This window comes from Paralichthys olivaceus, chromosome 7, assembly GCF_024713975.1.
Source record: "Paralichthys olivaceus isolate ysfri-2021 chromosome 7, ASM2471397v2, whole genome shotgun sequence".
NCBI lineage: Eukaryota > Metazoa > Chordata > Actinopteri > Pleuronectiformes > Paralichthyidae > Paralichthys > Paralichthys olivaceus.
Window position 1 is genome coordinate 8,168,368 of NC_091099.1, and position 12,651 is coordinate 8,181,018.

The 12,651-nt window shown below is 39.0% G+C and overlaps 2 protein-coding genes across 3 annotated transcripts; one reads left to right on the top strand and one right to left on the bottom strand.

Annotated features, from left to right (window-relative positions):
* The first annotated feature begins 89 nt into the window (after positions 1–89).
* arl2bp (ADP-ribosylation factor-like 2 binding protein) lies at positions 90–3,832 on the top strand. The gene is made up of 7 exons (XM_069527989.1): positions 90–240; positions 718–787; positions 1,359–1,420; positions 1,572–1,678; positions 1,881–1,966; positions 2,111–2,207; positions 2,931–3,832. Exons 1-7 carry the CDS (start codon positions 222–224, stop codon positions 3,027–3,029), a joined length of 540 nt encoding a protein of 179 aa, XP_069384090.1. The 5' UTR covers positions 90–221; the 3' UTR covers positions 3,030–3,832.
* On the bottom strand, positions 3,828–10,832 carry pllp (plasmolipin). 2 transcript variants are annotated; one of them, XM_069527988.1, is made up of 4 exons: positions 10,212–10,832; positions 6,771–6,944; positions 6,339–6,449; positions 3,828–5,499 (listed from the first exon to the last, which is right to left on the bottom strand). In XM_069527988.1, exons 1-4 carry the CDS (start codon positions 10,374–10,376, stop codon positions 5,392–5,394), a joined length of 558 nt encoding a protein of 185 aa, XP_069384089.1. In that variant the 5' UTR covers positions 10,377–10,832; the 3' UTR covers positions 3,828–5,391. The 2 variants fall into 2 exon arrangements, 1 of the variants encoding a protein (XP_069384089.1); XR_011243390.1 differs by lacking the exon at positions 3,828–5,499 and adding an exon at positions 5,901–5,989 and having other exon boundaries at positions 6,046–6,449; positions 10,212–10,810.
* Between the last annotated feature and the right edge of the window lie 1,819 nt (positions 10,833–12,651).

Here is a 12,651-nt window from a genome sequence, read left to right on the forward strand (position 1 = left end):
TTGTGAGTCTATTTTCTGATCTACACTCCGGAGCAGAAGGTGGCAGTAATGCACCTATAAAATAAAGAAGACGTAGAAGACGAGGAGGATTTGTGTAGGAACCAACATACAGAGATCTTGTTCTGCCCGGACAGCGGAAATGCGCACACAAATTCGCCGTTTCCTTGGCAACTACGTTACCTTCACATTACTGCTGTCCAGGAAGGAGCTTCTCTGACAACATGGACATCCAGGAACCAAGTAATGAAATCCCATCTACTGAGTTAACATTAACGCAGCTGAGGAAAAACGTTCATTATTATTGTTACTTCGGAAAAACACTTTATGTTCGTGCTAAGCTAACGTTAGCTTGTGTTTACTTAACCCACCTGCTAACTAACGTTAGCTTTCAGGAGCTTGTTTTACTTTTAATCTGATGGGTCTGTGGTCTGATAAAAAGTCTGTGAGTTTTGTTTAACTGAAAATATTCACATTTAGCTGTTCATCACATTTATTTAGCTGTTCATCACATTTATTTAGCTGTTCATCATATTTATTTAGCTGTTCATCATATTTAGCTGTTCATCATGTTTAGCTGTTCATCGCATTTAGCTGTTCATCATATTTATTTAGCTGTTCATCATATTTATTTAGCTGTTCATCATATTTATTTAGCTGTTCATCATATTTATTTAGCTGTTCATCATATTTAGCTGTCGCCTCCCCCTCGTTTTCCAGATGTTCGCAGCTGTGTAGAAAACATCGTAGAGATGGTTGACACGGATGAAGAAAACTTTGCTATTTCCAGGTTGGTTGTTTAAATTAGTTTTAAATCTTAAAGTCCCAGATCAATTGGAGATCCTGCAAGTCCAAGTTACAAGTCTTCATGAGCTCACAATTCAGGATATGCTCTAACAATTTGGGATTTTCATGACTTTGTCGGTTTCCAGTTTGAAAAGAGTACATGCGTATGTGAGGTTTTTTTTTAATCTCAATTATGTTTCAATGAATTAATTTACTTCAAAGTTTGACATTAAGTAAACACAACCATTCTTAATGCAGATAGAATGAATACAACAAACTGACAAACGTGATATGAATCGTTATAACCCCCATAAAAGAAATAAAGCCAAATAAAAGTATCTGAATCAAGAATTAAAAGCAGCTTTGTACAAATGAGTTTGAAGGAGCGTTTGATAATGCATGAACAAGGTGCTCCACAGTCTAGAGGCTCTGATGGAAAAAGCACAGTTACCTTTAGGACAGATAATAATAATAATACAACTTTATTTATATAGCACTTAAAAAAAACTAGTTTACAAAATAATTCACCAACATAGTGGTGATTCAATCTTTGTCACTTGATTTTCTCCTTCCAGTTCCTCTGCTCCGGATGCTGCTTTCGATGCTGTCATTGGCTGCATAGAGGACATCATCATGGGTAGGACTAGAGATGTCTTATTTTGTAAAACACATCTTAACAGTCTTTGTTCTTAGAAAAAAATAGAAACTGAGATTTTAAAAAAAAGGCCACTAAGGCAGCTGAAGATGTAGACATATATATATATATATATGATTCACTGTTCTTTTAGATGAGGAGTTTCAGCAGCTTCAGCAGAGTTTCATGGAGGAGAACTACCTGGAATTCGACAACTCTGATGAGAACAAACTCAGCTACACACACATCTTCAAAGAATATGTGAGTGGTTGATGGTCTAATGTCTCTTCAGAGAATATGACATACAGCTATCTGATGTATACAGCCTTTTATAAGTCTGACACAATGTATCAGCACATATGTTCTTTAGATTTTACAGCTCATTGATTTAAACTTTTCATTGAATTCCTTTAATACTCTGGTGGATAAACTAAATTCACATTAACTTGTGTGTGTTGTGTAGGTTGATCGACTGGAGAAACACTTGGAGCAGCAGCTGACGGAGAGAATCCCAGAGTTCAACATGAACACTTTCATAGATCTGCTCATGTAAGATCACAACTCTTCCTCTCACTGAAACTCAGCAGCTACTCTTTGCTTGATGCACCTGTTGCTCCTACGAAACATTATTTCGCAGCTGGCCACTAGGTGACGCACCAGTACATTCACAGCGCCACTCTCTTCCCTCTGCAGGCAGCACAAAGACGAGGTGGCAGGAGACATCTTTGACATGCTGCTGACGTTCACAGATTTCATGGCGTTTAAGGAGATGTTTCTGGAATACAGAGCTGTGAGTTGTCTATACGCTCGGATAATCTTTCAACTGTACTTTGCTTAGATTCACAACAAAATGTTATGTAAAGTAACAACATGTTTTTAGATATGATTTAAAATAGATTTCTTCATTCTCATTTAGTGGCAGTATTGGCAGTTGATGCTATTTTCCATCCTGGAGCTCTCGCTGCGCACATAGTTTGACTCATTTAACGAAAAATCCAAGAGGCAAAGACGAGAGCATTTGAACCACGTTACCATTTAAACTACGTTGCACTGTATGACGTTGTATGACTGTCAAAAGTTTGTTTTGATCAACTTAAGCGCACCACATTGTTCCTAAACACACCACATGGTTCCTAAACACACCACATGTGAAATAAATGATCTAATGGCAAAGTCATAAATTTAGTAAATAAAACTATATTAACTTTATTCTAACACTTAAAGAAATATAGCTAATTTAAACATAAACTTAAGCATAGTTCAATAATTGTTTATTTTTATTAACTTTATTGATAACATAGCATATAACAGCCAAACAAATATGTGCTTAACTGGCTCTTACAAGGCTTTGTGTCATTTAAAAAGAAGCCAACCACCTTTATATCCGAGTGTGAATACCAGACCCCAACCCCATTGTGACCCATCAGTACCCAGCGAGCCGGGTTTGGACAACATTTCGAAGTGTGTGTGTGTGTATGTGCTTTTCACTGATACCATCTCTGTGTGTTTGTAGGGGAAGGAGGGCCGAGGTCTGGACCTGAGTCAAGGACTGGTGGTCACACCTCTGATCTCTTCAGGCTCCAAATGCAGCAGTTCCACTGAATCACAGTGACACTGGCACAAGTCACACAAGTCACACTTGTGCCAGTGTCAGTGTACACAAACACTTGAATTGCCTCTCCCTACATGTGTTAATGTACATTTTCTATCCATGAGCCTTCAGAAAAAGTTGTTCGCTTGAGGTCAGTTGTGTTTGTGGCTTTTATTTTTTTAATTTTTTGTTGGTGTCAAGCTTCAGGATTCACTGAAGGTTTTGACTTTGTCCTACTCCCTATCCATTTCACTGGACATAAAGACTGCTTGAAATATGCACATTTACAAGTGAAGGACCATCCTCTTATTCCCATAATTCTTTAAAGAAAATTAAGCATTTATGAATTATGGGAATAGGAACCCAAAATTCTGGTGCTTGTACCTTGTACCAGTTTTATGTGACAAAGGTCAACAGCTCTTTCAGTAAGTAAGGAAACCGTTTGATAGGATTGAATTTTTGAATCTGATTTCTTGGCCTAATTTGTTTTTTGTTTTTCAGAAAAAGAATGTGGTAGAACCAATGTTTTATGAAGATTTAAGTTATTTAGTCACTCATTGGACTGAGCTTTGTGCCTGTGAAAGTGATTTGTAATGCATATAGTGATTTTGTGTGTGTGTGTGAGTATTTGTGTGCATGCATGTGTGTGCACGTCTGCATTTAGAAATAAGATCTACCTAGTTTTGAGTACAATGTACAAAGTGTTTTCTACTTGTTTTAACATGAACTGTGAGATCTGTATATTTATGTCACTGCTGAAATAATGTCAATGTCACATTAGTCAGTAAAAGTATATTTCCAAATAAACAGGGGAAAGCCTGAAATCACCAAGAGATTTATTAGAGCAGGTGCAAGGTTGAGTTGCACCAACCACAGAGTTTCACTAGTATCCTCCATACAAAAAACACAACTCAAGTCGTAACGTACACTGCAACAGGAGTCGGGCGGTGTGTGATATAAATCAGAAAAACATGTTGCATACTGTTTCCACAGCTCAGTGAAGCACTAGTGGAATAATGTTTGAATCATTGAAGGCGTTATTAATGTCTTCACAATGTCAACGTCAGGAAACGTTTGGTCAATATATTCAATCTACAACCTCACATACATTCTTTTCAGTGGAGTTTTGGCCTTCGATAAGTTTCTGTGTGAGGACCTGTCTATGGTCTGGAGATGCATCAGAGGAAATGAAAATAAATTTCAATAACTAACCAGGATTCTCTGCAGCACAGTTCATTAATCAGCCTCCACTGTCCTTTCAGTTTATGAGAACAACAACATACTCTGTAAACAAAAAGTACAAAACACACTTTCAATAATTCTGTTGCTTCGTGTTTCTTCTTGATGGATACGAACACTGCTTTGGAGTGCACACAGGAAATGTGTAAACTTAAAGTTTGTGGCTCAAGGTCTTGTTAACAGGGTGATTGGATCATTTTCCTCCCTGTTTCAATTTCATGGTGCAAACTTTTTTGTGTCTCTGGCCAGTGTCGGAATGTAACAAAGTACATTTACTTTGTTAGTGTATTAGTACATTTTTCATGTATCTGTATTTTGAGACATTATTTTCAGCTACTTTTAACTTTTACCCCACTAACCACAAATATCTTTCTGCTCAAATACATTTTTACAAAGCACTGCGTTACTCACACGTTCCTAAAAATAATCAATAATTACAGGAAAATCTGTCAACTGATCCAATCATTGTGCAGATAACATTAGACCCCGCCTCCTCCAGTGAGAACCACCACGTGGTGTGTGTTGCATTAGGGAATACGCTACACCTAACAAGTACTTTTAATTTAAATACTTTATATTTAAAAGCAAATACTTAATTTAACTCAAGTAGAGAAGTAGAAAAGTGAATGTGGTACTTTTACTTTTACCCTTTTAGTAAATTTAAGAGTAAGTATGTAAAATGTTTGAGTACTTCCTCCATCACTGTCACCAGGTATTCAAGGACACATCATGATTTCTTACCTTTTTACACATGTGATGCAAAAATACAAGTTGTTATACAAGTTTATCATTACAGTATTTGTGCCCATTTTCTTTCAACTGAAATTTTATCAAAATCCACTGGTTTCAAATTGAAATATTTTGTTATCCAGTGTTGACATTCAACATAATGTGGAGGCAGAAATCTGTTGAGCTTGACTGAAAATGAACGTATAGATATCTGCTGTCTGGATCAGGTTGTATGTTTTAGTTAATAATGAATAGGCTGAGGTCAAGCCCTGTGCTAGCAGAGTTCACAGTGAGTCGAGTGACAGCGTGTTGAAGGTTGAGTATTAACACTGGACTTTCCAAACAACCAGAGTATCTGAGGGGAAAGACAACACGAGGGACTCTTTTCCCAGGAGCGGGGTCGCAGGTTCGAGTCCTAAGTCGGCACCGTGCTAGTGGCAGCGTTTCCTCCATCATCCTTCCAGTCCAAGTAGGAGAAGAAAGCACTTGTAGCGTACGTCAGGGTCACCACAGCGCCGAAGAACTGGACAGACAGAAGTGAGGTGAAAACGAGAAAAGGAAAAACAACTCAAATGATTTCAGGAAGCCAAGCAAAGGTCGTTAACTGTCACCTGCTGAAAGATATCAAAAGTAAATCACATCTTTATGTGTCCACATCCATAAAGGTTTCTGTTAAGTTTAACTGCTTAACAGCAATAATGGACCATTATCCTCAGTAAATACATCCTGACTGAGTCTGACAGGCAGTAAAATGCTACTGATAAGAGAGTGTGATATGACAGGGGCAGGGCTGTGTGTGTGTGTGTGTGTGTGTGTGTGTGTGTGTGTGTGTGTGTGTGTGTGTGTGTGTGTGTGTGTGTGTGCGTGTGTGTGTGTGCGTGTGTGTGTGTGCGTGTGTGTGTGTGTGTGTGTGTGTGTGTGTATGAGAGAGAGAGAGAGGGATCAATTTTGGCTAGTGGTAAACCAGCATGGACTTTGGCCTTCAGAGGGAACCATTAAATGACACATTGAGCCTGCACACACACACACACACACACACACACACACACACACACACACACACACACACACACACACACACACACACACACACACACACACACTCGTGACCTCAGAGGACATTTTACTGACTCACACTGATTTCCTTGAAACTTACTCAAATCTTAACCATAGTTACTAATTACCTAAAGCTAACTTAAATCTTACACTAACCTTAACCTAAATCTAACTTTAACACATGAGCAACGCTCCAGGCCTGGATTTCTGTTTGTTGATCTCAGATGTATCACAGTGTTTTGAGTGTGTTGCATATTTAACCAGTTCTTTGTGCGTGAGTGTGTGTGAGTGTGTCGGGCGTCTTACGGCAGCGGCTGCCATATGTTCATAGTAATAGGAGAAACGGTGGACAGTTGCTGCGTTGGCCAGGAAGGCGGAGAGATAGAGGACGGTGGCAATGCCGTTATACGCCATGACCTAGAAGAGGAGAAACATTGGTCACATGTCACCAAATATTTTTCTGTTCTGGCCTGCAAGAGGAGACGTGGTTATGTTTTCACCCCAGTCCTTTTGTTTGTTTGTTTGTAAGCAAGATTACACAACTGGACAGATCACCATGGTACTTGGTGAAAGGGTGTGTGAGGAATCAATTCAGTTTTGGTGTGGATCTGGATCAGAGGGAGGATCCAGGAATTTCTTTTACACTGTCACTGTTGTTTGTTTGTATGTTTTCTTAGAAAATATAAATGGATCTCTCTGAAAGAAAGTCTCAAAACTTTGTCTCATTTCCCTCCCTACCGTCAGGGGCCAGGGGACAGCACTGAGTTTCCGCTGGGCACCAAACAGCAACATGAAGAAGAGGATGGTGGTGAGGATCCACAGAGTGACGGTCACAAACATCACCCAACCGTACACTGGCAACAACGTGTAGTTGGAGCTGGCTATCAACGCCCACTGGAGCAGCCCTATTATCTAGAGAGGTGAGAGAGGGAGAACAGAGAAGGAGAGGGGAGGTGAGAAAGATGCTGAAAGTAAAGAGAACGTCTATAATTAAATACAATTCAACCAGAAAAAAATTAAAGCTTAAATATATAATTATCACATAACAGATACATGTAACTGAAATCCCTCTGGTGGGCTCCACTTCATACAAACATGTATGACAAGACTTTTCTCTTTTTCTAAATCATGCACACAACACATATTATTACCTTATTAAACTGATGAGGAAAACATGTAGCAAATTGGAGAATTTAACCAAAAGTAGATAGATATTTTGTTTTCTATTCATCACCTCTTGAGGGAAATATCTGAAACTTTAGCGGCTAAATGCTCCAAGTTCATTATGTGTATCAGCCCATTTGTTGTAAATTAAGATGAAGCAATCGAGATGTTTTGCTTTCACTTATCTAAGTTTGAACTCAAGTGGTGGATTTACGAAGAGACAGATCAACATATAAGCCGTGCGTGTTTATAAACGTGACCAGAACTGTGGTCCATGTAAAGTAGGGAGACTGACAACAGTCTCAGCCTTGTGCATTAACAGCACTGTTATGTCTGAAATTTAAGCCTGAAGCTCCTGTCTTTGCTCCAGTGTCTCTCTGCTTCTGTCCCATGAGAAAGAGCATGAAAGGACAGTCTATTATGTATGCAGTGATCGAGTTTCGCCCTTTACACACACACACACACACAGTAAAATGTTGCAGTGATCCACAACCAGAGTCAAGTTTGTGTTCATATTTCATGTTTTCTAAAATCACTTCTCTGTCAGGCCACTCAGGAATATACTATAATTAGTGCAATAAAAAAATCATAATTTTGGGAAAGATTATTTATTTTAGAGTTAGATAAGAACATACAGGTGAACTACTTCAAACGGTTATGGCCCTGACAGCATAAATCCGATCCCCACTGGATGTTCAGCCTTGACCTTCATCACGATATCATTTTACGGGTCTCACAAAGTCTGTCTCAGTGCTGACACAGTTTTTTCAATTAGACATTGATCTGTAGTTGTTGCAAACACCTTTGAGAAGTAGCTGGACAGTGGCGGTTGTAATAATCAGGATCACACCCAGATCATAAACTGTTGAGGATTGAGATCAGACATGTGGCTACAGGATTTTGAACCTTCAGTGACCAAAGTCGATTCCTTCCTGCTTTTCCTGTTTCTGAGGTTTCGTCACAGAGGAACTAAACAAACTTCAGGAGACAGACAGTACAGTGGCAGACAGGCAGCGTTAGGGAGCAGCCGGAGAACATAGTGGAACACTGAGCAGCTAAGAGCCACTGATTCCCTCTGGAGTAGGTGGAGAACAAAATAGAAGTAAAAGCACTTGACTCTGGATTAAAGTTAACGTTAACATCACAGCACAGGCCTTGTGTTGTGGTTTATAACTTTTCTTTAAACACTGTGAGGCCATGGTGAGACAGGGTGTCAGCGGAGGTATGTGTTCTCTGAGTGCCTCCCTAGTTTACACTGAAATAACATAAGAAGAGCTTGCTTACCTAACACACACACACAATTCCATATCTACTACATTAATATTTCAGAGTGACTTAATAAGTATTTAGCACTTTCCCTCATTTTGACCGCATGTATTTGACCCACCTCACAAACTTAACAAGACTTCAGAAACTATTGAATCATCTCAAACTATAAAAGCTGCTGACCACTGCACAGCTGGCTCTACTACTACAACACCATCAGAAGCATCAGCCTCATTAAACACAAACGGTTGTCAAATGTTAAAAGGTTCAGTGGGTAAGATTTAGGTGAAAGGGATCTATTGGCAGAAATTGAATATAAAATAATGCACAAATTGTTGTTTTCCTTACTCTAGAATTGTCCTTTTATATTTGATTACTTTATATTTACATCAGGAGCAGATTCTCTCTATGGAGGCTGCCATGTTTTTTACAGTAGCTCAGATTGAACAAACTAAACACCTTTTGAGTTTTTATGACGACTGAAGTCTACCACAGGTTCTCTACAGTGGAAGGGGAGGGTGAGGCGAGTGGTATTCAGCTGCAACATACAAATTCACCACTAGATGTCACTGAATTCTACACACTGGGCCTTTAACAGTCTTATAGAGAACAAACAATAACTGTGTCCCTGTTGCCTTGAGGGATGTAAGTTCAGTGTAATATTTGAACATAACACCAGTTTAACATAACGACTCTCGACACAGCTACACACACACAGAGGTTAAACACCTGACATCTCCCATAAGTCAGATAGAACTGAAGAAGCCTCTTGGGTGAGAGGTGAGACATCAAGGAACACATGCAAGTGCCTATGTGAACTTCTGACGATACCATGACTGAGAATCCTCACAGATTTGTTCAGTGTGATCTATGGTTAGATGGTTGGACTGGTGTCAGGAAAGGAAAGGGAACGAAGGTCTCCTGCATCCGACAGTCACATGTCATCAACAGCAAATACATTGCTGAAGGGGGAAATGAGTTAGAGCTGCACCTCCTGAATTTCCTGTTATGCTCATTACTTCTACACGCCAATCAGTCTCACCACCAAATATTAGAGCAAACACAGCAAACCTGACCTGCTGCAGTCAAATGTAACTTTCCGCTCTCAGCTCTGAAATGAACAGACATGAGTGTGCGCAACAAGAAAGCTGAGGATTCGACGAGGGAACATTCTGTTTTGTTGACAGACAGTCTGAGACATTTTAATGCACAAACAGAAACTGGTCAGCTCACGTTCAAATCCCTAGAGCACAACATGAACAGTGCAGATTAACAAATATCCTTGTGTAGTGCTGCTGTAACGTTGACTGCAATGTGAAGAGAAGGTTATCACACTTAACTCACCCTCAGTGATGAATATAACTGGATCTGTTTCAGATCCTAGATCCCTCACTCTCTTTTCCACATGTGTTCTTCAGTTTGTTGTAACAAACTGATGCTGCTGCTCTTACATGAGAGGAAAATCAGGATAAAGATGTAAAGATTATTCTTTATGTGTCATTATAAAAAAAAAAGATGATACTGCCATCTAAGAGTTTAGGTGTATTTAATTGTTCTCTTAGTGTAAAACAATGACAGGAAAACTGAATGAGTCCATTATCAAGAAAAAATATTAAATGTCTCCAGCTTTCGTCTTTATAAAATATAAATTAATCAACTGGTGTTTTCAGTCGCTCAGCAGAAACAGAATAGAGGAAAGAGAAGAGAAGAATTGGAACAGGTTTATTCTGATCGGGATCTGTTACGTACTATTTCAGCGCACATGAGGATGGATGTGATGCTTCGGAGAAAGACCATGTCCATCGTGGTGGTGACGTTACCAGCCAGGCCTCGGAGCCTGTTGCTCCCCCCATGAGAGCTCTGGGAGTTGGGGGAGCTCGTCTCCGTGGCGACTTTGGACGGGAAATCTGCCATGATCACACAGCTTGTCTGAAGTGTCTCAGAAACTCCTTCAGGCTGTGATACAGTCTCAGATGGAAATTTTCCTCCTGGAACAGCTTTCACTCAAATGCCTAATGGTTTGATGATCCAGGAGCCACCGGCCTCGTTGAAGTCCAGTTACATAAAAAACACAAATATCTCAAGAAATATCAAAATACAAAGTCTGGATTACTTAGAAAAAAAGGAATGAGCCCTCCAGTGAAACCTCCAGGTTCAGATATTCAGTCTCCACCTGCTCTGACAGGTGTCTGATGGTGTGTGAGTCTCCCTACACCTCCCTCTCTCTCTCTCTCTCTCTCTCTCTCTTGCTCGCTCTCACACACACACACCCATAGTGAAAGTTTCGTCATCCTAACTCCGTCAGCTCTCCCTCTTTTACCTCTATCTGCCCCTGGCACCTCCCATATGGCTCCTGCCTTTCACCTGAGTGACTTATTAATGTGTTTGAAAACTGGGAGGAGGTCTGACAGTGACGCCCTCTTGGTGGGAGTGTTATGTGTCCTTCACGTGTCTCGTGATAAGACATAAGGTTGATGCACTACTGCGGCTAATGATTGACTTTTTTAACTTGTTGCTGTGGGGTCATCTCATTTCAAATTCTGAAAGTCCAAAATAAAAATGCAAACATTAAAGGAGACATATTATTTTCATATTCAAGGTCATCATAATAATAATTATTTGTTGTACATGCTCTAACGCTCAATCAATCAATCAATCAATTTCCTCAGAGTGTCCATTGCTGCAGCTCCTCTTGTCAGCCTGTGTCTGCAACACTTGGTTTCAGCTCCTGTCTCTTTAAAGGGAGAGTTCACCCAAAAATGTAAATTCACTCATTATCTACTATGACTTGCTTTTATCTAAATCTCAATTATGTTGGACCTCTGATTAACCTTTGAGGCAGGGTCACAACAAGGTGTTTCTCAGTGAGTCCAGCACATGTCATCACAGTTGTTGTGTAATAAAGTATAAAGTGAGATGTAGTGCTATGATTGGAGTGATTGTAGTATTACCAAAATACAATGTAGAACAACAGTGTAGGATGGTATTATCAATGTCAATAGCATGCACATACAATAACATGTTGTATTAGTACAAACTAACATACATTAAATGATAAAAAAATACAACAATAAAAGCAAGTAGTGTATGCAGTAATACTAGTAGATCATACAGTATGAGAAGCAAATGAAATGATAAGAATTTAGAAACAAACCAATGTTGGTTCTGTTTTTTTCAATCTCCCTGTTCTCTGGACTCTGTTCATTGTCAGCAATGATCTAGATAATCAATTACTGCTACTAAGAAAAGATAAAATGATAATTTCTTCCTCTGACTATGGGAGATTTGCTGTGGTGCAGTAATAATAGTTTAAAAATATACATAGGTAAAGTAATAAATAAGTAAACTTGCAATAATAAGAGCAGGAAAGTATAAAATTGAAATCTAATAGAAATGAAGTGAAACAGAACACATACAGTGGAATGCATTGCACATTAGCCATTTAATTCCACAGATAGGAGTGATTATTAAATGGATAATAAATATTGTAAAAATAATATCGAAGATAGAAAGTCTCCAATCTTTCCTTTTAACACTTTTTAATGACTTTCCGCCTTTAAATACGGAGGCGTAAGAGTCAAGATGGCGCCTCCCTGTGGAGAGATGACCGCACTGCAGCTCGTCCAGCTGATCTCAGATTCTTCTCTCCTGTGAACATCCAATGAGTCCAACAGTCACTTTACTTCTTCTTCTTCTTCTTCAACGCATTTGTTGAGAAGATGTTTCATTAGTGGAGGAAAAGCTTGTTTTGTGATTGTGTGTGTGTTTGTATTGTTTTGTATCTTAAAGAGGGTTCACTCTGATCAAAGTCTGAGAAATAGAATGATTTGAGCAGATTAGTTTGTTTGTTTTTTATCCCTGTGTTATTGTGTTATTGTGTTATTGTCTTGTTTGTTGGTGTCTGGACTCAGGCTTTTTCTTTTTACTTTATATTGTAATTCTGTGTATTTACAGAAAGACATGTTTGTTAATTCAACATGAAAAGTTTCTTTTAGGTTGAAGTTGAGTTTCTACAGCGTCTTTACATGTTGAAAAAGAGTGAATCACTAAGGGTCATGTTTTTACATTGAAGTATCATGTAATAAATATTGTGGTACTAGGCCGACAGCCTGCTGTCACTACTGGGGATTTTATACTCAATGAGGATTTTATACTCAATGAGGATTTTATACTCAATGAGGATTTTATA

Coding starts and splice junctions, on each gene's coding strand:
- arl2bp (XM_069527989.1), top strand. Junction 1,679..1,880: donor CACACATCTTCAAAGAATAT/GTGAGTGGTTGA, acceptor TGTGTTGTGTAG/GTTGATCGACTGGAGAAACA. Junction 2,208..2,930: donor TGTTTCTGGAATACAGAGCT/GTGAGTTGTCTA, acceptor GTGTGTTTGTAG/GGGAAGGAGGGCCGAGGTCT.
- pllp (XM_069527988.1), bottom strand. CDS start 10,376: ATGGCAGATTTCCCGTCCAAAGTCGCCACGGAGACGAGCTCCCCCAAC. Junction 6,945..10,211: donor TCCTCATGTGCGCTGAAATA/GTACGTAACAGA, acceptor TCACCTCTCTAG/ATAATAGGGCTGCTCCAGTG. Junction 5,500..6,338: donor AACATATGGCAGCCGCTGCC/GTAAGACGCCCG, acceptor CTGTCTGTCCAG/TTCTTCGGCGCTGTGGTGAC.